The 20,354-nt window shown below is 45.8% G+C and overlaps 1 protein-coding gene and 1 non-coding gene across 2 annotated transcripts; both read right to left on the bottom strand.

Annotated features, from left to right (window-relative positions):
• Window positions 1-1,252: 1,252 nt before the first annotated feature.
• On the bottom strand, window positions 1,253-6,709 carry COX7C (cytochrome c oxidase subunit 7C). The gene is made up of 3 exons (XM_066602964.1): window positions 6,554-6,709; window positions 4,498-4,621; window positions 1,253-1,334 (listed from the first exon to the last, which is right to left on the bottom strand). The coding sequence occupies exons 1-2, from the start codon at window positions 6,629-6,631 to the stop codon at window positions 4,505-4,507; spliced, it is 195 nt and encodes a 64-aa protein (XP_066459061.1). The 5' UTR covers window positions 6,632-6,709; the 3' UTR covers window positions 1,253-1,334; window positions 4,498-4,504.
• LOC136630982 (small nucleolar RNA Z39) lies at window positions 1,402-1,462 on the bottom strand. The gene has a single exon (XR_010792984.1). It is a non-coding gene; the product is annotated as a small nucleolar RNA Z39 (small nucleolar RNA).
• Window positions 6,710-20,354: the final 13,645 nt, after the last annotated feature.

The raw sequence follows: 20,354 nt of genomic DNA, 5'->3' as shown, positions 1-20,354 counted from the left end.
AACTGAGCAGTACCCACCCCTTCTATGCTTGCAGGATCCAGTGCTGCAGTCCCGCCATGGCCCTGGTGTCTTGTAACAGCTGACATCACAAGAATGCAGATGACCACTGTAGTGTCACAATTCTGTTCTCCAAACATCATGCTGCCAAGGATGTGAGCATCAATGCCAAAACGAGCGGTGATGCTGCAGCGGTCACCTGACTTCTGGTGACATTAGCTGTGACAGACCAGAACCACAGCATGGCTGCAGCACTGGATCCTAGTGACAGCAGCAGGCAAGCACTGCTCAGGTTATTTTAGTAGAGCGAGCGTTACGGAAGGGTTAATGTTAGAGATGAGCGAACGTACTCGTTTCGAGTAATTACTCGATCGAGCACCACGATTTTCGAGTACTTCCGTACTCGGGTGAAAAGATTGGGGGGGGCCGTGTGGCGGAGCGGGAGTAGCAGCGGGGAACAGGGGGAGCCCTCTCTCCCCACTCACCCACGGGGCCCCCCCTCCCCCAGTACAGAAGTACTCGAAAATCACCGCGCTCGGGCGAAGGGGCGTGGCCAAGTATGCTTTCTCATCTCTAGTTAATGTCCATTAACTGACCAACCCCTTTAACAGGAGTTGAAGCTTTGTGATTAACCCCTCAACTAACCTAGAAGACCAAGAAAGAAGGCGCTACCCTAGACTACCAACGTTAGTAATGTCAAGACCTCTACTTCCTCCTTACATCACTAGGGAATTTTATTCAAATGTTTTCCCATCACCACCAAGTGTGGGTTGTAGAATTCAATGCATTTCATAGCCCAAAATAATTAAAAAGTGAATATAGCAGATTTCATGCATTTACAGTTTTAGGAGCACAAAACCTCAGATACTGGTATGTGGGCATTTAATAAGACATTTTATTTAACAAGTGTGCCTGCAATACTTTACATAACTTTACAATAAAAAAGTTAGCAATTGATGTCAAGCATTTAAAATACTGACAGTGTGATCATTCTGCATAGGCACAGACACTCAACTGTTGGGATTCAAGTGATTCTTTAGCGAAGTAACAAAGGTGAACTTTTTTGGTTGCTTTTCTTAATGATTACGGTGATATGACTTTCGAGCACACCACAGCTAATAGCATGTGCTTCACATGAGCTACATTCTGCAGATACAAGACATTTGGATCACTGTCAAAGTATACACAAGAGGTTAAGCCCGCCATCCTAACTTCATTCAACCACGTAAGTTGATAAATGAAATGAGAGCCAGAGAACGGTGTAATCACTTTTAATTACAAGCCATGGCTGGCATGGTGGGAATATTTAGACTTGCTTCTCATACGGTCCACTGCACCTGGAAAGAAAAAGATTTGGAATGAGCACAAAAAAAAGTTCAGATTTCTATCTAAATAAGTTATATGTGCATCAGAAAGCGTTTACAGTATCATGAATTGTCATACTGTTACTTGTCATCACCTGCACAAGTATTTCCAAGACAACTTCTCATCTTTACATCTGCATTGTAGATTCCATTTTTAACAGAAACCATGACAGATCCCCTACATGAAGCACTGCCATGCAGCTATAGTCTTCCAATAGATATATAAGAGAGGAACCTAGCAGATTTAGAGAGAACCTTATGTTCTGCATGTTTGTTGCAGAGGCAGTTTAATCATTGTAAATTACCAGTTTATGATCCTATTGGAGATGCAAATTGTGGCCTCATGGGGGTTGGTGACAATGCAGAGTCTACAGATGGGATTTTGTCCTTCATGTGAAATTAGTGCCATTATGGTATAATTTACAGCATCAGAAAAACTGTAAGAACTAGGCCAGGCTTAAAGGGAATGTGTCATCAAAAATGCCCTATTATATAAATCACATTGTGTGTTTAAAAAAAAAAATCTGCGAGTGTTTACATTCAGGCACAATAAAAGCAGCCCTAAAACCTTGCAGTACTCACTGACCAGGAAGCCTAATAGTTTGAAAAAGTACAGCTTTCTGTGATAAGTTTTCGACCTCAGGGTACATTCACAAAGAGCGAACCTGCTGTGGGCTTTCTGTAGTGGAAAACCCACAGCAAATACGCACCTAAACAGTGTGGATGTGGTCGCATTTTTAACTGCAGAAATGCTGTACATTTTAACCCTTGTATTTTAAGGGTTGTAATCCAGAGCAGGTTTTAAAGATCTCCTCCATATGACTTGTACTATAAATGCTGTGACATTTCAGCTGCAACTCCAGCAGTGGAAACTCAACAGCATTTCTGCCATGTGTGAAGACGGCCTTTGGGTGGTTCCACACAGAATTTTTCAAATTGCTGATTTTTTTTTTTTTACAAAAACACTGCAACGTGTTTACTGGTAGGCAGCAAGAGACATTAATGTTTTTTTATTTTATATTTTCTGTCCCCCGTCCCTTGTGTGGTTTTTGGGTTAGCAATCACAGCAAACTGTAGGATTGTCTTTTGCTGGCATTTATGCCTAGGCTTCTCCATGTAACATGAAAACACACATTACATCAGTTAAAAGATGCACATGTACTAATACTTAAGTATGTGTGATGGAAGAGTTAGCATCCATTCCTGAAATGCAAACCGCTTGTGTATGTGTAAGGAAGCCTCATGGTGCTTACATCTTGCCTTTACTGTGGAGCCTCACAGTGCCCCTTGCTGGTGTGATGGTCTGGGGGCAATCACATATGACAGTTGGTCAACCCTAGTAGTGGTACAAGGGACAATGACAGCTCAGCAATATGTTCAGGACTTCCGGCAGCCACATGTTCCTCTCATGGCAGCTCCCAAGAAGCATTTTTCAGTAGGAGAATACTCAGCCGGACACAGAAAGGGTGTCACGGTAATGTCCCCACAATATTGTCACACTTCTGTGGCTGCCCAGTCACCAGATTTATCACCAATCAGCTGGGACGTCAGCTTTGGCAGCCTATGAGTGTACAAGAGCTAGAGGTCCAGTTGCAATATCTGTGGGTAAATGTGCTGCAGGATAACATATGGAGCCTGTAAGCTTCCATGTCTGGCTGTATCTCATCACGTATGCAGGCTAGAAGTGGCCCAACAGGGTGCTAGAGCCTTTTTTGAATTGTGCAGTTTGCCCCAATAAACTTATCTTCCCACTTTAAGTGTAATGATATATGCAAGGGATTATAATTTATTCGATTCCAACTCTTCGGTGCATTATTTTTTGTCAGTGAGTATATGTGGCTATTTTCCTAAGCAAGGAAATACATACATAACCAATAGATTCTATTGTGGAATCCATGCCTCACAGCACCCCCCCCCCCCCTAAAAACAAAGGAGATGAAGTTTTACCCCTTCAGGACATCTTAAGCATATCCTTGTGTAAAGTTTCTAGATGCTTTAAAGTATCACTTTAATAAAACAGAAGTTAAATATGGACACTGCAAGATGACCATGTAGCCAGGAATGCTGACAAGGCAAAAGTTTAAGGGAGAACTTGCCACTTCATCAGTCCCTATGATTAGGATGTGTGGGCTGCACTTGAGAACAGTATGCCAGCCTTCACACTTGGCCTACTCACTGCAGGCAGTCTGCAGCAAAAGATCTGCAGATCTGCAGTGGCTAAACCTGCACTAAAGTAGTGCAGATTTTGTTATGGGTTTCAACCCTTCCATTTCAAGGGCTGAAAATCACAGCAGAAATCTACAGCACAAATAAGCATCCTGCGGATTAAGGCTAGTTTCACATGGGCGAGAAAAATGTGCGAGAATTGTGCGTTGCAAACCCTATTCTTTTAAATGGGTTCATACAAGAGCGATTTCTGCATGCATGGCACAACACTATGCAAAGAAGAAAAAATAAAAATCATTGCAGCATATTTTATATTTTGGCAACATCACTCCCTGCATTGAATGGGGTTGGCACCAGTCCCATTGAAAACAATGAGAGAACTCCGCAATCCTCTGCCGTGGGATTCCTTTATTCCCCAGTGTTGCAAGGCTCTTTCAAAGTGAAAACTCCTCACATCCATGGTACTTTCATATGGACAGCGAGGGTCACATCAGGCCGATATTGCCCATGTGAAACGAGCCTTAGTCTGCAGCATTTTTTTTTTTTAAAGTCTGCAGATTCGTTAAGGCCCGGGAGACTTTCGAAATTTCCACTTGGCTTGTACTGTAAATGCTGTGGAAATTCGGCAGCATTCACGTCATGTGTGAAGGCGACCTATCAGTGCTAGAACCATAAGGACATCAACACGGCTGTTTGTCAAGCCCTTCCCTCATGTGCTCACCACAGTGGAGCCTGAAACAGGTTTACGTAGTTTCAGATTTTGGTATCAAACTTGTCGAATGTTTAGATACCCACAGCAAAGTCTGCAGCTTGTCAAGTTCTATGGTAGCCAGTAGTCAGATTGCGATGCCCGCTGTATGCACCGAGTGATATGGCTCTTTAGTTCTGTGACCGGCTTGAACAGACTTGTAACATTTTCATTAAACCAAACCACACAGTTGTCCTGTATAGCATGGGGGAAGACACTTACCTTTACATTACTTCTTCAGCAGCTGATGTCTGATAATTAAAAAGGGCAAAGTGAACCCGCTGCCACAGAAGATAGCCATGCCTACTAGAAGTTTCCACTTGTTCTCAATAGAGAAGGGAAGGGTCTGGAGGGAAAAAGACAAACAGGTACAATCATGAAAATGCTGCATGTATAAGTCAGTACCAGGTGGCTAACAGATTTGGGAATAAGGTCGGTGGAGACTAGTAAGATATGTCTAGATCCAATAAAACATAGGATTTATGTATGCAATTCTAACCCATGCTGCTATGGCTTACTTCCTTACAGGTAAGTTTACAGGCCCAAATCTGCAGGCCAGTAGTCGCAGTCTGCACCTTTCTCCAGTTCTCATGTGGACATGGGAAGTTGTATACTTCATGTCTGTAATGTCTAAGACTGAAAAGCAGGAAGCCATTAAGACCCTTTAATGAGCAAAAACTTGACCCATTCAGAGCATGTACCGCAGAACCAAGACCGTACTGAAGCAGGGTTTGTGGTGCTGACAAGTGAGATGTAACGCTGCGCCCCAGGTGTCCCTGTAAGATTATTCCACCAGAAACAGGCATCACACAGTTACAGGATGGGTGATGAATGTAAGATTGCTGGAGGTCTGACCGCCGGGACCTATAGAGAATGGCGCACCCCAGGGGAATGCTGCAGAACTGCTCCGGACCTTTTCTTATGTCTAAAGCCCATTTACATGGAGCGAGCGCTCAAAAGATAGTTTGAGTGACAGTTTTGAATGATCATCTTTGCATAAGTAGCTAATTAGCTACTAAAAAGCTATTGCAGGCAGAGCAGGATACCATGATCCCTACAAGAACAATGCAGCTGTTTTGAATATGCAAACAGCTGCATTGTCCACTGAGAACTGCCAGCGGGATACCAGCTGAAAGAATACCATCAGCGCCGCCTGCTTGTGTGTGGCGCTGATGAGGCCAGCTAGAAATGAGCGATGAGCAAACAGTGCATGATCGCTGTACGTGTAGACGCAACGATTACCACTCAAGAGATAATCGTGTCTAAATGGGCCTTAAACCTTCAGAAAACAAAAATATTATATATACACATATCTATATCTATCACATGACCTGCAGGACTTTTTTCCACTCAAAACCACCACCAAGGTGGTATTCTGCTTGTACCACTTATGCTTCAGTTTAAAACTGCGCAGCTGTATTAACTACAGAGATTTATCAAACAATACAGATAAAATAGGATCCCAGCGGGCGCCGGGCTGATGCATCCATGGTCCCAGCGGGCGCCGGGCTGATGCATCCATGGTCCCAGCGGGCGCCGGGCTGATGCATCCATGGTCCCAGCGGGCGCCGGGCTGATGCATCCATGGTCCCAGCGGGCGCCGGGCTGATGCATCCATGGTCCCAGCGGGCGCCGGGCTGATGCATCCATGGTCCCAGCGGGCGCCGGGCTGATGCATCCATGGTCCCAGCGGGCGCCGGGCTGATGCATCCATGGTCCCAGCGGGCGCCGGGCTGATGCATCCATGGTCCCAGCGGGCGCCGGGCTGATGCATCCATGCGGAGGATCCACAGAAAAACAGGCATTGAAAAGCATGGTTAAACAAGAAAAAATTTTAAAAAAAAATAAAAAAAAACTTTCCGCTCACATTCACAGATACAAGTTATGTATCCTGTGAGCAGAGGAGGAAAAAAACCCTGCAGCATGCTCTATTTTTCGGCAGATTCCATGCAGACGGCCTCCTTGGAGATACATGTAGGCCGTCCCACCTGCAGCACATACGCGACTAACATTACATATAGGCCACAGGTATCCGTGTCCCATATGAACGTGCTTACAGGTTATACAGCGGAGGTAGCAGTCACAGAGCGGCCGGTTGGCGCCGGACACACGGGCGGCCGCAGGCAGTACATCAGAAAGCGTTTACAGGATCACAGGACCCTCAGAGAGTAATGCTATCATCACTTGTACCACACCGGCTGCGGCGAGAGGAGGCCGCCACACACACCGCCCTCACACAGCACATAGGAACCCCAACCAGCCCGCTCCCCTCACGTACACTGCCTGGGCCTTCCGGATAGTGGCCGCTGCGGCGGACGACGGAGGTGGAGAGCCTGCGAACAGCCTGACCGAACATGATGGCGGACAAGAGAAAACTAGAGCGTGACCTCCAGCTCTTCTCTACTTCCGCCAGAGCAGAGGGGAGGAGCCGGAACCACGGCATGTCTGCGGGACAAGTGCATTCTGGGAGTTGTGGTTTCTAAGTCCCCCTTCTCACTCAGCACATGTTTGAAGTACTTGAGCGTCAGAAAACTACAACTCCCGAAGATCCAAGCGCGCACTAGTGTTCTTTCCCGCCCTTTTACTACCGGCAGAGACGAGTGTGAATAGGTAGTGAGATAGTCAAGGTCAGGAAGAGGGAGGTTGTGGGACCTCTCATACCATTTTCTTGTTGCGTTTTTTTTTTGCGCTCCTATTTAGTGCTTATGCACTGTGTCCCTCGTAAATATGCAGCAAAATAGGATGCACGGTATATTTGTTCTCATGCAACTGAAATCTGTATAAATAGGCACACGTGAATAGACGCATTCAAATGAATGTGTTTTTTGCGTATTGCGCACGTGTGAATACGTCCCAATTGAGACATTAAAATTAAGGCTATGATGGCTGTGGGAAGCCAAGTTAGGCCGTATTTACACGAGTGAGGCTGCATTCACAAGGCCGAGAAAAGCGCGTGACATTTGTGCGTTGCGAGACAGAAATCTCGCACAAATATGAATCGCATTCCTTTGAATAAGGTCATATACATGAACGATTGTTAAAAATTGTTTTTTAACCCCCGCAGCGCAGTACAGAAGAAACCTATCTCTCCTATCTCTCCGCCTTCCTCGGAGCACATTGCCCATTGAATACAATAGCAGCTGGCGTGTAAAAAAAATCGCAGCTTGTTTCTATAGTTGAAATGGTAAAACATACATTGCGTTTGTATGTAAATCCCGTGCGTGCGATGCAGTTTTTTACCACTCCCATAGGAAATAACGGGCAGTTCTCGCAGCAGAATTGTTTCAAAAATAGGAAATAGTGCAAGATCAAAAGTTTGCAGTATCGGTGAAAATGAAAAATTGTTCATGTAGATCAACCCATTGAAAATACTCGGTTCTTACACAAGTTCTGAGCGTCTCGCAAAACTCGTTCATACCATCTGCAGAAATACAACCTTAGGGCTTATTCAGACGACCGTATATCGGCCAGGTTCTCATGCCCGGCCGATATACGGTGTCCCTCTCTTCAAGGGGAGGAAATTATAAGAGTCGGGAGCAGTGCACTGAGCTCCCGCCCTTCTCTCCGCCCCCTCACCACTATTTGCAATGGGACGGGGGCAGAGCTAAGTTTTGGGACTCTCTCCCATTGCAAATAGTAGAGAGGGGGTGGGAGCTTAGTGCACTGCTCCCGACTCTTTCAGCCTCCTCCCCCTGCAGAGAGGGACACTGTATATCGGCCAGGCAATCAAAACTTTAGACAAGTTCCTATGACATCAAAACTTTAAAAAAAGTACAGTTACATTTAAAATTTTCAATGTCACTATATATATTTAAAAACAAAGCTTTAAAATGCTGCATTTTTCACACTGACCACTAAGGCTGCTCTCACACATGCATTCACACAACACTGGATTCGAAACCACTGCGTTTTACCGTTATTTTGTGCAGCATTTTTAAATGCATATTACAGCATTTGCAGGTGTTTTTTTTAACGCACCCCATCATTGTAATGAGTGGTGAGGTGTGTTTAAAAGTGTTAAAACGCAACACTTGGCCAAGCTCTCAATAAAGCATGACATAGTGATTATGGGAGAGTTTAACTATCCAGACATTTGTTGGGAATCTCTCTCAGGTAAAAGTAATGGATCCAACAAATTCTTAAACGCTCTTGCTGACAACTTTTTCTTCAAAAGGTCGAAGAGAAAACAAGCGGATCTGCTATCTTGGACCTAATTCTTACCAACAGGGAGGAAATAGTTGAGGAAGTAAGGGTGGCTGGGTCCTTAGGAGGCAGTGATTATGCTATCCTTGAATTTTGGATAAAAAGGGGAGGAAGACCTGAGAAGACTCAGACCTCAAGGTTGGATTTCAGAGAGGCAGATTTTAATGGACTCAGAAAGAGGGTAGCAAGAATCCAATGGCTGGATGTTCTTTAGGACAGAAATGCCCAAGAAGGTTAGGAAATATTGTGAAATGAGATTCTCAAAGCGCAATCGTTAACAATCCCTAAGGCCGCCTGCACACGGGCGGAAATCCCGCGGCGGGATTTCCGCCGCTCAAAGCCTGCATAGGAGTGCATTACAATACGCAATCCTATGCAGACGGCCGCGGTTTGGCCGCGCGAAATCTCGCATGGCAAACAAACCGCGGCGTGTCCTATTTTTGTGCGGGGCTCGCAGAGCCTCGCACAGAAACGTCACTCACCCGGCCGCCGGCTCCAGTCTGCGCATGCGCCGACTGCCCGGCAGCCAGCACACGAAAGAGCCGGGGCCGCCGGGAGCGGGTGAGTATGCGCTCGTCTCTGCAAGCGCTCGGGTCGGGTCTCACGGTGAGAATTCTCGCCGCCGGATCCGACCCGCTCGTCTGCAGGCGGCCTAAAACAAAGAAGAATGGGAAACATTTAAAGAAACCAGGATGAATGAACGCAGAATATGCACACGTGTTAAAAACAAAGAAAAATATGTTTATCAAATGGAAAGAGGGGGGAATATCTAAAGAAGAATATAATGGGGTCTGCAGAAACTGTAGGGCAAGTGTCAGAAAAGCTAAAGCTAATAACGAATTGAGGCTTGCAACAGAGGCCAAAAGCAATAAAAAAGAATTTTGGTGGTATGTCAAAAGCAAAAGAAAAGTCAAAGATGCTATTGGATGCTTACAAAATGAAAATGGTGAATTAGTTAAGAATGATGTTGAGAAGGCCGAACTTTTAAATTCCTATTTTGTATCTGTTTTCTCTCAGAAAGTGGATGAAACATCAACTGATCTTTCCTGTGCTATTGGGGGAATAAAATAATGCAGGCTATCTATAAACAGAGAGATGGTGAGAGAACACTTAGCTAACGTAAATGAATTCAAGTATCAAGGTCCAGAGGAATTACATCCTAGGATACTAAAGGAAGCAGTGGAGGTAGTTGCTGAACAACTCACCATAATCTTTGAAAATTCCTGAAGAACAGGAGCAGTCCCAGAAGATTGGAAAAGGGCAAATGTTGTCCCTATCTTCAAAAAAGGGAAAAAGGTGGATCCAGGAAGCTACACGCCTGTGTGCCTCACTTCTATACCGGGAAAGATATTTGAACAAATTATTAAACAGCACGTATGCAAGTACTTGGATGAAAATGGAGTAATTAACCAGAGCCAGCATGGTTTTGTAACAAACAAGTCATGCCAGACTAATCTTATTTCCTTGTATGATATCACTGACTGGGTTGATCAGGGAAATGCGGTGGATATAGTATATCTTGACCTTAGTAAAACATTTGACAAAGTATCTCATACCATATATGGGATTGACAAGGCAACTGTTAGGTGGATTCAGAACTGGCTGAGTAATCGTACTCATAGAGTGGTCATAAATAACTGCACATCCAAGTGGAAGAATGTATCAAGTGGGGTACCACAAGTCTCTGTCCTAGGCCCAGTGTTGTTCAACCTTTTTATAAATGATCTAGCGATGGGAATTGATGGGAAACAAATTTGCTGATGACACAAAGCTAGGAGGGATAGCTAACACTAGGGAAGAGAGTATTCAAAAAGATCTAGAAAAGCTTGCACAGTGAGCAGCGACTAACAGAATGGTATTTAACAAGGAGAAATGCAAAGTCCTACATCTGGGCAAGAAAAATGAAAAAAAGCACATACAGAATGGGGTGAATTGGGCTAAGCAGCACATGTGAAAAAGACTTGGGTATACTAATAAATCATAGACTGAACATGAGTCAACAATGTGATGCAGCAGCCAAAAAGGCAAACACAATTCTGGGATGTATTAAGAGAGGCAGAGTCTAGATCACGTGAGGTCATTATCCCCCTATTCTCTTCCTTAAGCAGACCTCATCTGGAATACTGTGTCCAGTTCTGGGCACCCCACTTTAAAAAAGACATAGACAAACAGGAGCAAGATCAGAGAAGAGTTACCTAGATGGTGAGTGGTCTGCAAATCGTCCTATGAAGAATGGTTAAAGGATCTGGGAATGTTTAGCTTGCAAAAAAGAAGGCTGAGAGGAGACTTAAAGGGGTTGTCTCGCCATAAACATTACATTTCATTACTTATGTTTGCCCATTTCCATGCACTTTGTAATATACATTGTGCATGGAAAATGATGCAAACAGAAGTTATTGACTTACCTGTAGGGGTGCCCCCCCCTCCCCGTGTTGCTCCTCCGTCGTCCATGGTTACGACAAGTCTTCTGTTCTTCTTGTCGGGCTGGCTCCAGGTCTTGACGGGACGTTGGGGACGCGCTTCTTGCTTCCTGCTTCTTCTGGACATGCGCAGTAGAGAGTAGAGCTTCAGATGCTGGGAAGCTCTGGTCTGCCTGCAGGGGAGGCGCGGCTGCTGGATCTTCATCTTCATCTGTCAGGTAAGCATCTTAGTAGAGGGCTTGGATGGGGGGCCGGGGGGGGGGGGATCTGCAGGTGGCTGGACTGTCAGATGGGGAGGGGGGGGTGCTGGAGGTGGCCGTACTGTCAGATGCTGCGGGGGGTGGGTGCTGGAGGTGGCTACACTGTCAGATGCCGCGGGGTGGGAGTCGGCGGGCCAGCTGTCACTTTGCGGGGGGGGGGGGGGGGGAGTCAGCGGGCCGGCTGTCACTTTGCGCGCGCAGGGGGGACTGGCGTGAGTCGGGCCAGCTGTCGCTTTGCGTTGGGGGGGGTTAGTTGGCGGGCGGGCTGTCGCTTTGCTCGGGGGGGGGTGCGGGCTGTCTTGTGGGGTGGGTGTGTGGTCACATAGACTTCTGGCGGAGGTGGGTGTGCGGACACATAGACTTCTAATGGGGTGGGTGTGCGGACACATAGACTTCTGGCGGAGGTGGGTGTGCGGTCACATAGACTTCTGGCGGAGGTGGGTGTGCGGACACATAGACTTCTAATGGGGTGGGTGTGCGGTCACATAGACTTCTGGCGGAGGTGGGTGTGCGGACACATAGACTTCTGGCGGATGTGGGTGTGCGGACACATAGACTTCTAATGGGGTGGGTGTGCAGTCACATAGACCTCTGGCGGAGGTGGGTGTGCTGTCACATAGACTTCTGGCGGAGGTGGGTGTGCAGTCACAGACTTCTGGCGGAGGTGGGTGTGCGGTCACATAGACTTCTGGTGGAGGTGGGTGTGCGGTCACATGGACTTCTGGCGGAGGTGGGTGTGCGGTCACATAGACTTCTAATGGGGTGGGTGTGCGGTCACATAGACTTGTGGCGGAGGTGGGTGTGCGGACACACAGACTTCTGGTGGAGGTGGGTGTGCGGACACATAGACTTCTAATGGGGTCGGTGTGCGGACACATAGACTTCTGGCGGAGGTGGGTGTGCGGTCACATAGACTTCTGGCGGAGGTGGGTATGCGGACACAGACTACTAATGGGGTGGGTGTGCGGTCACATAGACTTCTGGCGGAGGTGGGTGTGCGGACACATAGACTTCTGGCGGAGGTGGGTGTGCGGACACATAGACTTCTGGCGGAGGTGGGTGTGCGGACACATAGACTTCTAATGGGGTGGGTGTGCGGTCACATAGACTTCTGGCGGAGGTGGGTGTGCGGTCACATAGACTTCTGGCGGAGGTGGGTGTGCGGTCACATAGACTTCTGGCGGAGGTGGGTGTGCGGACACATAGACTTCTAATGGGGTGGGTGTGCAGTCACATAGATTTCTTGCGGGGTGGGTGTGCGGTCACATAGACTTCTGGCGGAGGTGGGTGTGCGGACACATAGACTTCTAATGGGGTGGGTGTGCGGTCACATAGACTTCTGGCGGAGGTGGGTGTGCGGACACAGACTACTAATGGGGTGGGTGTGCGGTCACATAGACTTCTGGCGGAGGTGGGTGTGCGGACACAGACTTCTGGCGGAGGTGGGTGTGCGGACACATAGACTTCTGGCGGAGGTGGGTGTGCGGACACAGACTTCTGGCGGAGGTGGGTGTGCGGTCACAGACTTCTGGCGGAGGTGGGTGTGCGGTCACATAGACTTCTGGCGGAGGTGGGTGTGCGGACACATAGACTTCTAATGGGGTGGGTGTGCAGTCACATAGATTTCTTGCGGGGTGTGTGTGCGTTCACATAGACTTCTGGCGGAGGTGGGTGTGCGGACACACAGACTTCTGGCAGAGGTGGATGCAAGAGTGCACTTTGGGGGGGGGGGACTGTGGGAGGGCATTGTGGCGGGTGACACTGGAGGGGGGAACTGTGGTGGGGGCATTGTGGGGGTGCACTGTGGAGGGGCATGTGTGTGGTGGGGGCACTGAGGGGGTGTACTGTGGAGGGCACTGTGGGGAGGTCATTGTGGGGGGTGCACTGTGTGTGGGCACTTTGGGGGTGCATTGTGTGTGGACACTGAAGGGGGGACTGTGGGGGGGGCGCACTGGAGGGGGGGACTGTGGGGGGCAGAGTGGAGGGGGCACTGTGAGGGGGGCATGTGTGTGGGCACTGGAGGGGGCACTGTGAGGGGGGGCATGTGTGTGTGTCATGCTTGGTGCTACTTTCACTTTCAATAAGCAGAGGATCGCGATCCTATGCTTATTGAAAGTGCTGCTACAGATCAGGATCTCTTGCTACTGCTCTGACAGCTGTTAGCAGGAGATTCCTTCATCTCCCCGGCATGTCCCCTCATCACTGGAGGCTGTGACACTGTTGTCACAGTGTCCAGTGATGAGGGGACATGCCAGGGAGATGAAGGAATCTCCTGCTAACAGCTGTTAGAGCAGTAGCAGGAGATCGCACTGCTCTCCCTGCCCTCTCATCGCTTTGAATGGAGCCAGCCAGCTGTCGGCTCCATCCAAAGCAGTGAAGCGTGCGTCTCCATGACGCTGGTCCTCCAGTCATGTGACCGGCATCGGGAGCACGCAGGCTGAGGAGAGAGAGAGGCAGCAGTGCACGATGGGAACTACCCAGCGCCGCCATCTTTAAAAAGTTCAGGCAAGCTTTTTATAAGGGGAAGAAAGGGAATAAAAAGGTGAGGAAAATATCATTTTTTATGGGAAAGCCTGTTGTGTGTGATGCTTCTCCTCTACAGGGCATTCATGGGGAAAAAAAAATAGTTTTGGGGGCCGGACAACCCCTTTAATACCGGTCTACAAATATCTGAGGGGCAGTCACAGTGCAGAGGGATCAACCCTATTCTCATTTGCACAAGAAAAGACTAGAAGCAATGAAATGAATCTGAAAAGGAGGAGACTAGAGATGAGCGAACGTGATCGGCTCCGCCCCTTTTCGCCCGAACACCGAACTTTGCGAGCAATTCCGTGCTCGGGCGAAAAAAGTTCGGGGGTCGCCGTGGCAGCGCGGGGGGGTGCGGCGGGGAGTGGGGGGGAGAGGGAGAGAGAGAGGGCTCCCCCCTGTTCCCCGCTGCTGCCGCCCGCGCCGCCGCGCCTCTCCCCGCCCCCCGGCGCCCCCCGAAGCTTTACACGCGGACACTGAAGTCCTCGGCAAAGCCGGTGTCCGGGAGCGTAAGTGTTCGTTAAGAACACGTTCGCTCATCTCTAGAGGAGACACAGATTAGATATTAGAAAAAACTTTCTGACAGTGCGGGTGATCAATGAGTGGAACAGGTTACGATGGGAGGGGGTGAGTTCTCCTTCAATGGAAGTGTTCAAACAAAGGCTGGACAAATATCTGTCTGGGATGATTTAGTGAATCCTGCACTGAGCAGGGGGTTGGACCCGATGACCCTGAAGGTCCCTTCCAACTCTACCATTCTATGAAATGTGAAGTATGTACCCCAAATGGTACCAATAAAACTACAGGTCATCATGCAAAAAACAAGCCCTCCCAGAGCTCCGTCCATGGAAAAATTCTAGGACTTTGAATGCTGTGAAACTTGATTTGATATCACGCTCGGAAATGTGTGATGCACCTGTGGATGCTAGGCATTTTTTTTTAGCAAAAACACCTCCATCACTTCTGGGAAGTAGCAATCTTCATTGATATGGGTCAGTTTTTCTCTGACCAAAATCACACTCACCATTTGAATAAGGACTTAACTGAGTTTGTAAAGCGCACTGACTTGGGGCTCTGAACGGATCACGGCCACACGGTGGCTGCTAAGTGAGAGCCTATCTTTAGACATTTATGGCATATCCACAGCAGAAAGATTACCATTACTGAAATTGTAACTATCACAGGGGCTCTGTATTGTAATAAACCAAATAATCCTTACATGCAGGGACAGTTAAGTACAAGGTCTTTCTAAGAGCTGAACATACAGTGTATCACAATGACAAAAAGCTTGTCGGATGCTTTGTACCTAGAATGTCATGTCTTCCAATAAGTATTATTTACAGTCCAGTAGCTTTAAAAGTCATGAACATAAACCCTTTGTGCTAAAACTATCCATAATTGCCTAATGTATCAAACTTCAAACCTATCCACAAATTCCTCCATAACTTTTGTGTTTCAAGACTGAGCTTTTGTATTAAGTCGGAATAAAGCTGAAAATTGCTCTAACCCTCCTGGGAACAACAGTATATGGATATTGTGCATTTCTTATACAGTTTAATGCATTGTAGTACAGGTTTGTTCTTCACAGTTGTTAAGAAAGCATAGACCTTTTCACTGTCAGCCCCTTGACGTCTTCCATATATCCATATCTTACGTGCATATGCCCTGAAAGCCACTTAAAGGGAACTTGTCACATTGAAATTGCAGTCCAATCAGCAGGCAGCATGTTATGCAGTGGGTGGAGTTGAGCCAATTTATATATAGTTTTGTAAAAGGTTCAGCGTACAGTACCTTGTCATTTATTCATTGAAACCTCTGCTAACTCTGGGCTTCAGTACCCAGTGGGCGGCCCGTATTGCTAATTAATAGCTCTCTCTCTATGAATGTGTTCACAGATAGCTGTCAATCACTGATAGGATGGGATACTGGACTCCTAAACATAAGCAGGGGTTTCAATGAATAAATGACAAGTTATACTGAATTTTTTCCTACAAAATTATATTTCAATTGTCTCACCTAATTTTGTTTGCAGATTCAACTGCATTTTCAAAATAATAGGTTCCCTTTAATGACAAGTCATACTATGTAACACTGCTGTTAAAGGGATATTAGGGTGATGATGTATTTTTTAAGTTTTCACCCATCCACTGGATAGGTAAAGACTAATAGATTGGTGGGGTTACGACTAGAGATGAGTGAGTATACTCGCTAAGGCACATTACTCGAGCGAGTAGTGCCTTAGCCGAGTATCTCCCCGCTCGTCTCTAATGATTCGGGGGCCGGCGCGGGTGACAGGTGAGTTGCAGCGGAGGGGGGGGGGGGGGAGAGGGGGAGAGAGAGATCTCCCCTCCGCTCCTCCCCGCTCTCCCCTGCCCCCCGCCGGCCCCGAATCTTTAGAGACGAGCGGGGAGATACTCGGCTAAGGCACTACTCGCTCGAGTAATGTGCCTTAGCGAGTATACTCGCTCATCTCTAGTTACGACTGCTCAGACTCCCACCGATCCTGAGAACTTTGGGTCCTGTTTGCCCCACAGCAGTATTGTTGCTTTGACTGGAGTAAATGGTGTGCTAGGCATGTGTGCACGGTGCTGTTCCATTCATAGCCGCACTATGCTTGGCTATTTTCATCAGTCCCATTGAAATGAATACAGCAGCACCACGCATGCACAGCCAGCTCTTCATTCATGGTGACGTCACTTCGGTAGGTGGTTGAATCTACATTGCAGAAGCAACTGGAAGCCCCTGTTCTCAGGATTGGTGTTGGTCTCAGCAGGAATTTGCATGGGACTGTTGGAGATAACCGTGGTCAAGCGTCCGATTCAAATGAATGAAAAGAAGATCTGCTGGGGCGAGCCGGGACTGCATTCTCAGGATCGGTGGGAATCCTAGCAGTTGAACCCCACTAATCAGCAAGTTATTCTCTATCATTGGGATAGAGGATAACTTGCTGTTGTGAAACAACCACTTTAACATTTCACAATATGCTAAGTAACGTTTTCTGTGTCCACAATTCAGGTCTGAAATTGGCCCAGTACATGTTAGTATGTGCTCATTCATTGCTGTTTACACATTGCACGCTATATAGTTTTTGTTTTCTTGCTTAAAAGGGTATTCCGTCCTTTTTTCAACTGATTTTGATTGATGGGGATCTCTTGCTCGGGATCCCCATGCATCAGCTGATCGTTTGATCTGTTCTCAGTGCAGCAGGGCCAAATGTTGTCATCACAGGATATGGGTAGAAGTGGGAATGCTGACTTCACTCCCAGTAGGAGCACTGTGCTCCTATTACAGTTCCTACTCCTGTTAAGGACAGGACTGGATGATCAACTGATGGACAGGGATCCTGAGCGGCAGATCCCCATCGATCAACTAATCAGGACCCATCCTGAGAGTAAGTCATGAGTTGAAAAAAGGCCAGAATACCTCTTTTACCCTATATGTACATACCTTTACATTTACAGTATGATTTACACTACAAAGGCTCAAAACAGTTAAGAACACTAGGAGTATTTATCCTGAACAATTTACTGCTTTTAATCAGTGCTTTCTGGAACAGCGCATGCTCTAGTAGTTTTAGTTAACGATATTAAAATCATATTTTCTGCTGTATTTCATATGCAACAACCGCAAACCAACCAAGTCACAAAGAACTGTGTGTGGTTACCTCACACAGCAAGACTTGCTGGAATGGAGTGATAGAGAATGTCAAAAATGATAAGTATTTATAACCCGTACCTTCTTTAGAGGTTTGAGGTGGTAGTGTTAGTGAAGTTGTGTAGGTGAGGTCTTTGAGGTGTGAGGGTAAGGACCCGTTCACACCACATTCTTTTCTATACAGTTGAAAGTTATTGTATTTTTACTGCATACTTAAAAAAAAATGTATATACAACCAGATGCTGATATATTTAGATCCTATTGAAGAAAAAACAGTATAGAGTACTGGATATACTGTATACTGCTTATTAACAGGACAAAAAGTAATTGCAGGCTGCAATTTTATATTCTGTTAAAAGAAAGGCAACTACCGGTAGTATGTCCAGACAGTTTTTTTTTCTTTCTTTTAACATTGGCAACAGGATACAACTATATAGACTTGCAATTGTTTCTAACAGTATATATTTTATTGCAGTTTTATGCAGTAAAAATGTATGCCTCGACTGTTTGGCCAAAATGTAGTGTGCACTTAGCCTTTAAGGTATGACAGTAGGTCTCAGTGAGTTTGGTGTTTGAATGGTAATTAGTAAAGTTGCACAGGGAGCGAAAAGGGGAGACTTTGATATTACTTTTTTATTTTACATCAAACTTTGCATAGTGCTAGTGAGTGTTCCAACAGCACTTTGGGCTTTCTTCTGGGTGGTATGTCATAGGTGCAGAAAACAGTATTGTGACAGGCCCGTGAATGGCAAGGAACAACGAAAATAATTTGGTACCGTGTAAGCCAGTAGAGCAGAATGTGATTGTTCTAAGGAACAGAAACCAAGTAATCTTGTAGATGTGATACCTTTTAATGGCTAACAAAAATACATGATGTTATAGCAAGCTTTTCAATCTACGCAGGATTCTTCCGTAGGCTGAACCCCTTAGTCACCGCCGATATGCCTTTTGATGGCCTGTATCAGCAGGTTATGCATGAAGAGAGATCGTGCGGCGATCTCTCTCCATACACCAAGTCTGTTTCTTACAGCTAACACCCGGCGGCAATAGCTCTGATCAGCCGCGAGCTGTTAACCCTTTAAATGCCACTGTCAATTCTGATGAGATCGCAGAGAGCTGTGCAAGTGTCATGCAGCCGGGGGCCTACTGAAAGGCCCCAGGGCTGTCATGGCAGAATGGCTATCAAGCCATCCCAGTGGGGTGGCTTGATAGACTGCCTGCCCGATCGCAGTATGATGTAATGCAGGAGCAAACAAAGCATCGCAAGTTGTTCCCTCTCGGGACTAAAAAAAAAGTAATTATAAGAACAATAAAGTTTTACTAATTAAAAAAAAGTAATAAAAGTAAAAATAAAAAAGCCTTTTTGCCATATTTATAATAAAAGAATCTAAATAATAAAACAAAAATACATATTTGGTATCGCTGCTTCCGTAAAAGTCCGATCTATCAAAGCAATGCATGATTTACCTCGCACAATGAATGTTGTCAGAAAAAAAAATTAACGCCAGAAATGCGCTTTTTTCAGTCACTCTGTTTTAAAAAAAAATGCAATAAAAAGTGATCAAAAGGTGGGATGTATTCCAAAATGGTACCAACGGAAACTATAGGATGTCCCGCAAAAAATGAGCTCTCGCACAACTATGTCGCCAGAAAAATAAAAAAGCTATTGTGCGCAGAAAATGGCGGCAGAATATAATTTTGAAAAATTAAATATCTTTGAAAAAAATAGAAGTAGTACAGCAAAAAAAAAAACCTATATAAATTGGTATAGTGGTAATCGTACTGACCCATAGAATAAAGTTAGCATGTCATTTTTGTTGCAGCAAGAATTTTTTAAAAGTTTTTTATATTTAAGTTTTTTCATTATATGGTACATTAAATAGTATCATTGAAAAATACAACTCGTTCCGCAAAAAACAAGCCCTTATACAGCTACATCGATGGATAAATAAAGGAGTTACGATTTTTTAAAAGGTGGGAGGAAAAAGTGAAAATAGAAAAACGAAAAAAAAAGCCTGGTCACTAAGGGGTTAAATGGAATAGATTAGAAGAGGCATCTATATATGCACACACACATACACTTATAAAAAAGCACAGACATGGTGTGATTAATTTGCACTTAAAACAATACCAGAACAGAATGGGTAAAAGGGTAGATACTTAATTAAGTCAATGATAAAGGATGTGAAAGTTTAATGGTCTTTAAATTTGTGTTAGGGGGTCACCAGGCCTGTGAGTTATCTGTGCTACAGATTTCGCATATTCTCCACTGATACAAGAAGCCCCCTCCGAGGTTCATTCCGGTCTTAACAGTGTCAAAGGTTGTTATAAATTTGTACTCCCATATTCTTCTGTGACATTGGGATTTGAAATTGCCTTTTAATATGGTAACTTTCATATGTTTTATGCTGTATCCATGACTAGAAAAGTGCTCTGCCACAGGTAATTCTGTCTTCCTTGTTTAATTGTATGGCGATGAGATCTCATCCTCACTTTCGGTTTTTGTCCCACTTCTCCAACATAAAGACCCCCAACAGGACATTTACTGCAGAGGATCAGGTACACAACATTGGATGTGGAACATGTGAATGTCCCCAGGATCTTATAGTCCTGCTGTGTGTTGGGAATTTGTATCCTGTCCGCGGTCAGTATATGTGAGCAGGTCTTACAGCTCATTACATTACAGGAATAAGTTCCTTTTTGTGTGTTGGAGGGTAATCCACTCCTGATTATAAAGTTCCTCAAACATAGGAGGAGAGGGTTGGGAATATGGTTTTCAGACGGTCATCCTTGTGTAGGGTATGATGGAGTTTCTTTGCAGTTTTCCTTAGTACCTCTAGCTGTGGATTGTAGGTCACTACTACAAGCACACATCCGTTTTCTTCCTTTTTTGTGTAAAAACATCTGAAAACTGTCTGAAAATGGTTTGGGGATTCAATTAAAGTACTGTTTTCAGCACGTCTGATGTACTCCTCAGTCGGAATCTCACACTGTAATGACAAATGCTGTGGGAACG

This window comes from Eleutherodactylus coqui, chromosome 5 (assembly GCF_035609145.1).
Source record: "Eleutherodactylus coqui strain aEleCoq1 chromosome 5, aEleCoq1.hap1, whole genome shotgun sequence".
NCBI lineage: Eukaryota > Metazoa > Chordata > Amphibia > Anura > Eleutherodactylidae > Eleutherodactylus > Eleutherodactylus coqui.
This window is presented reverse-complemented; position numbering and strand designations above follow the sequence as displayed.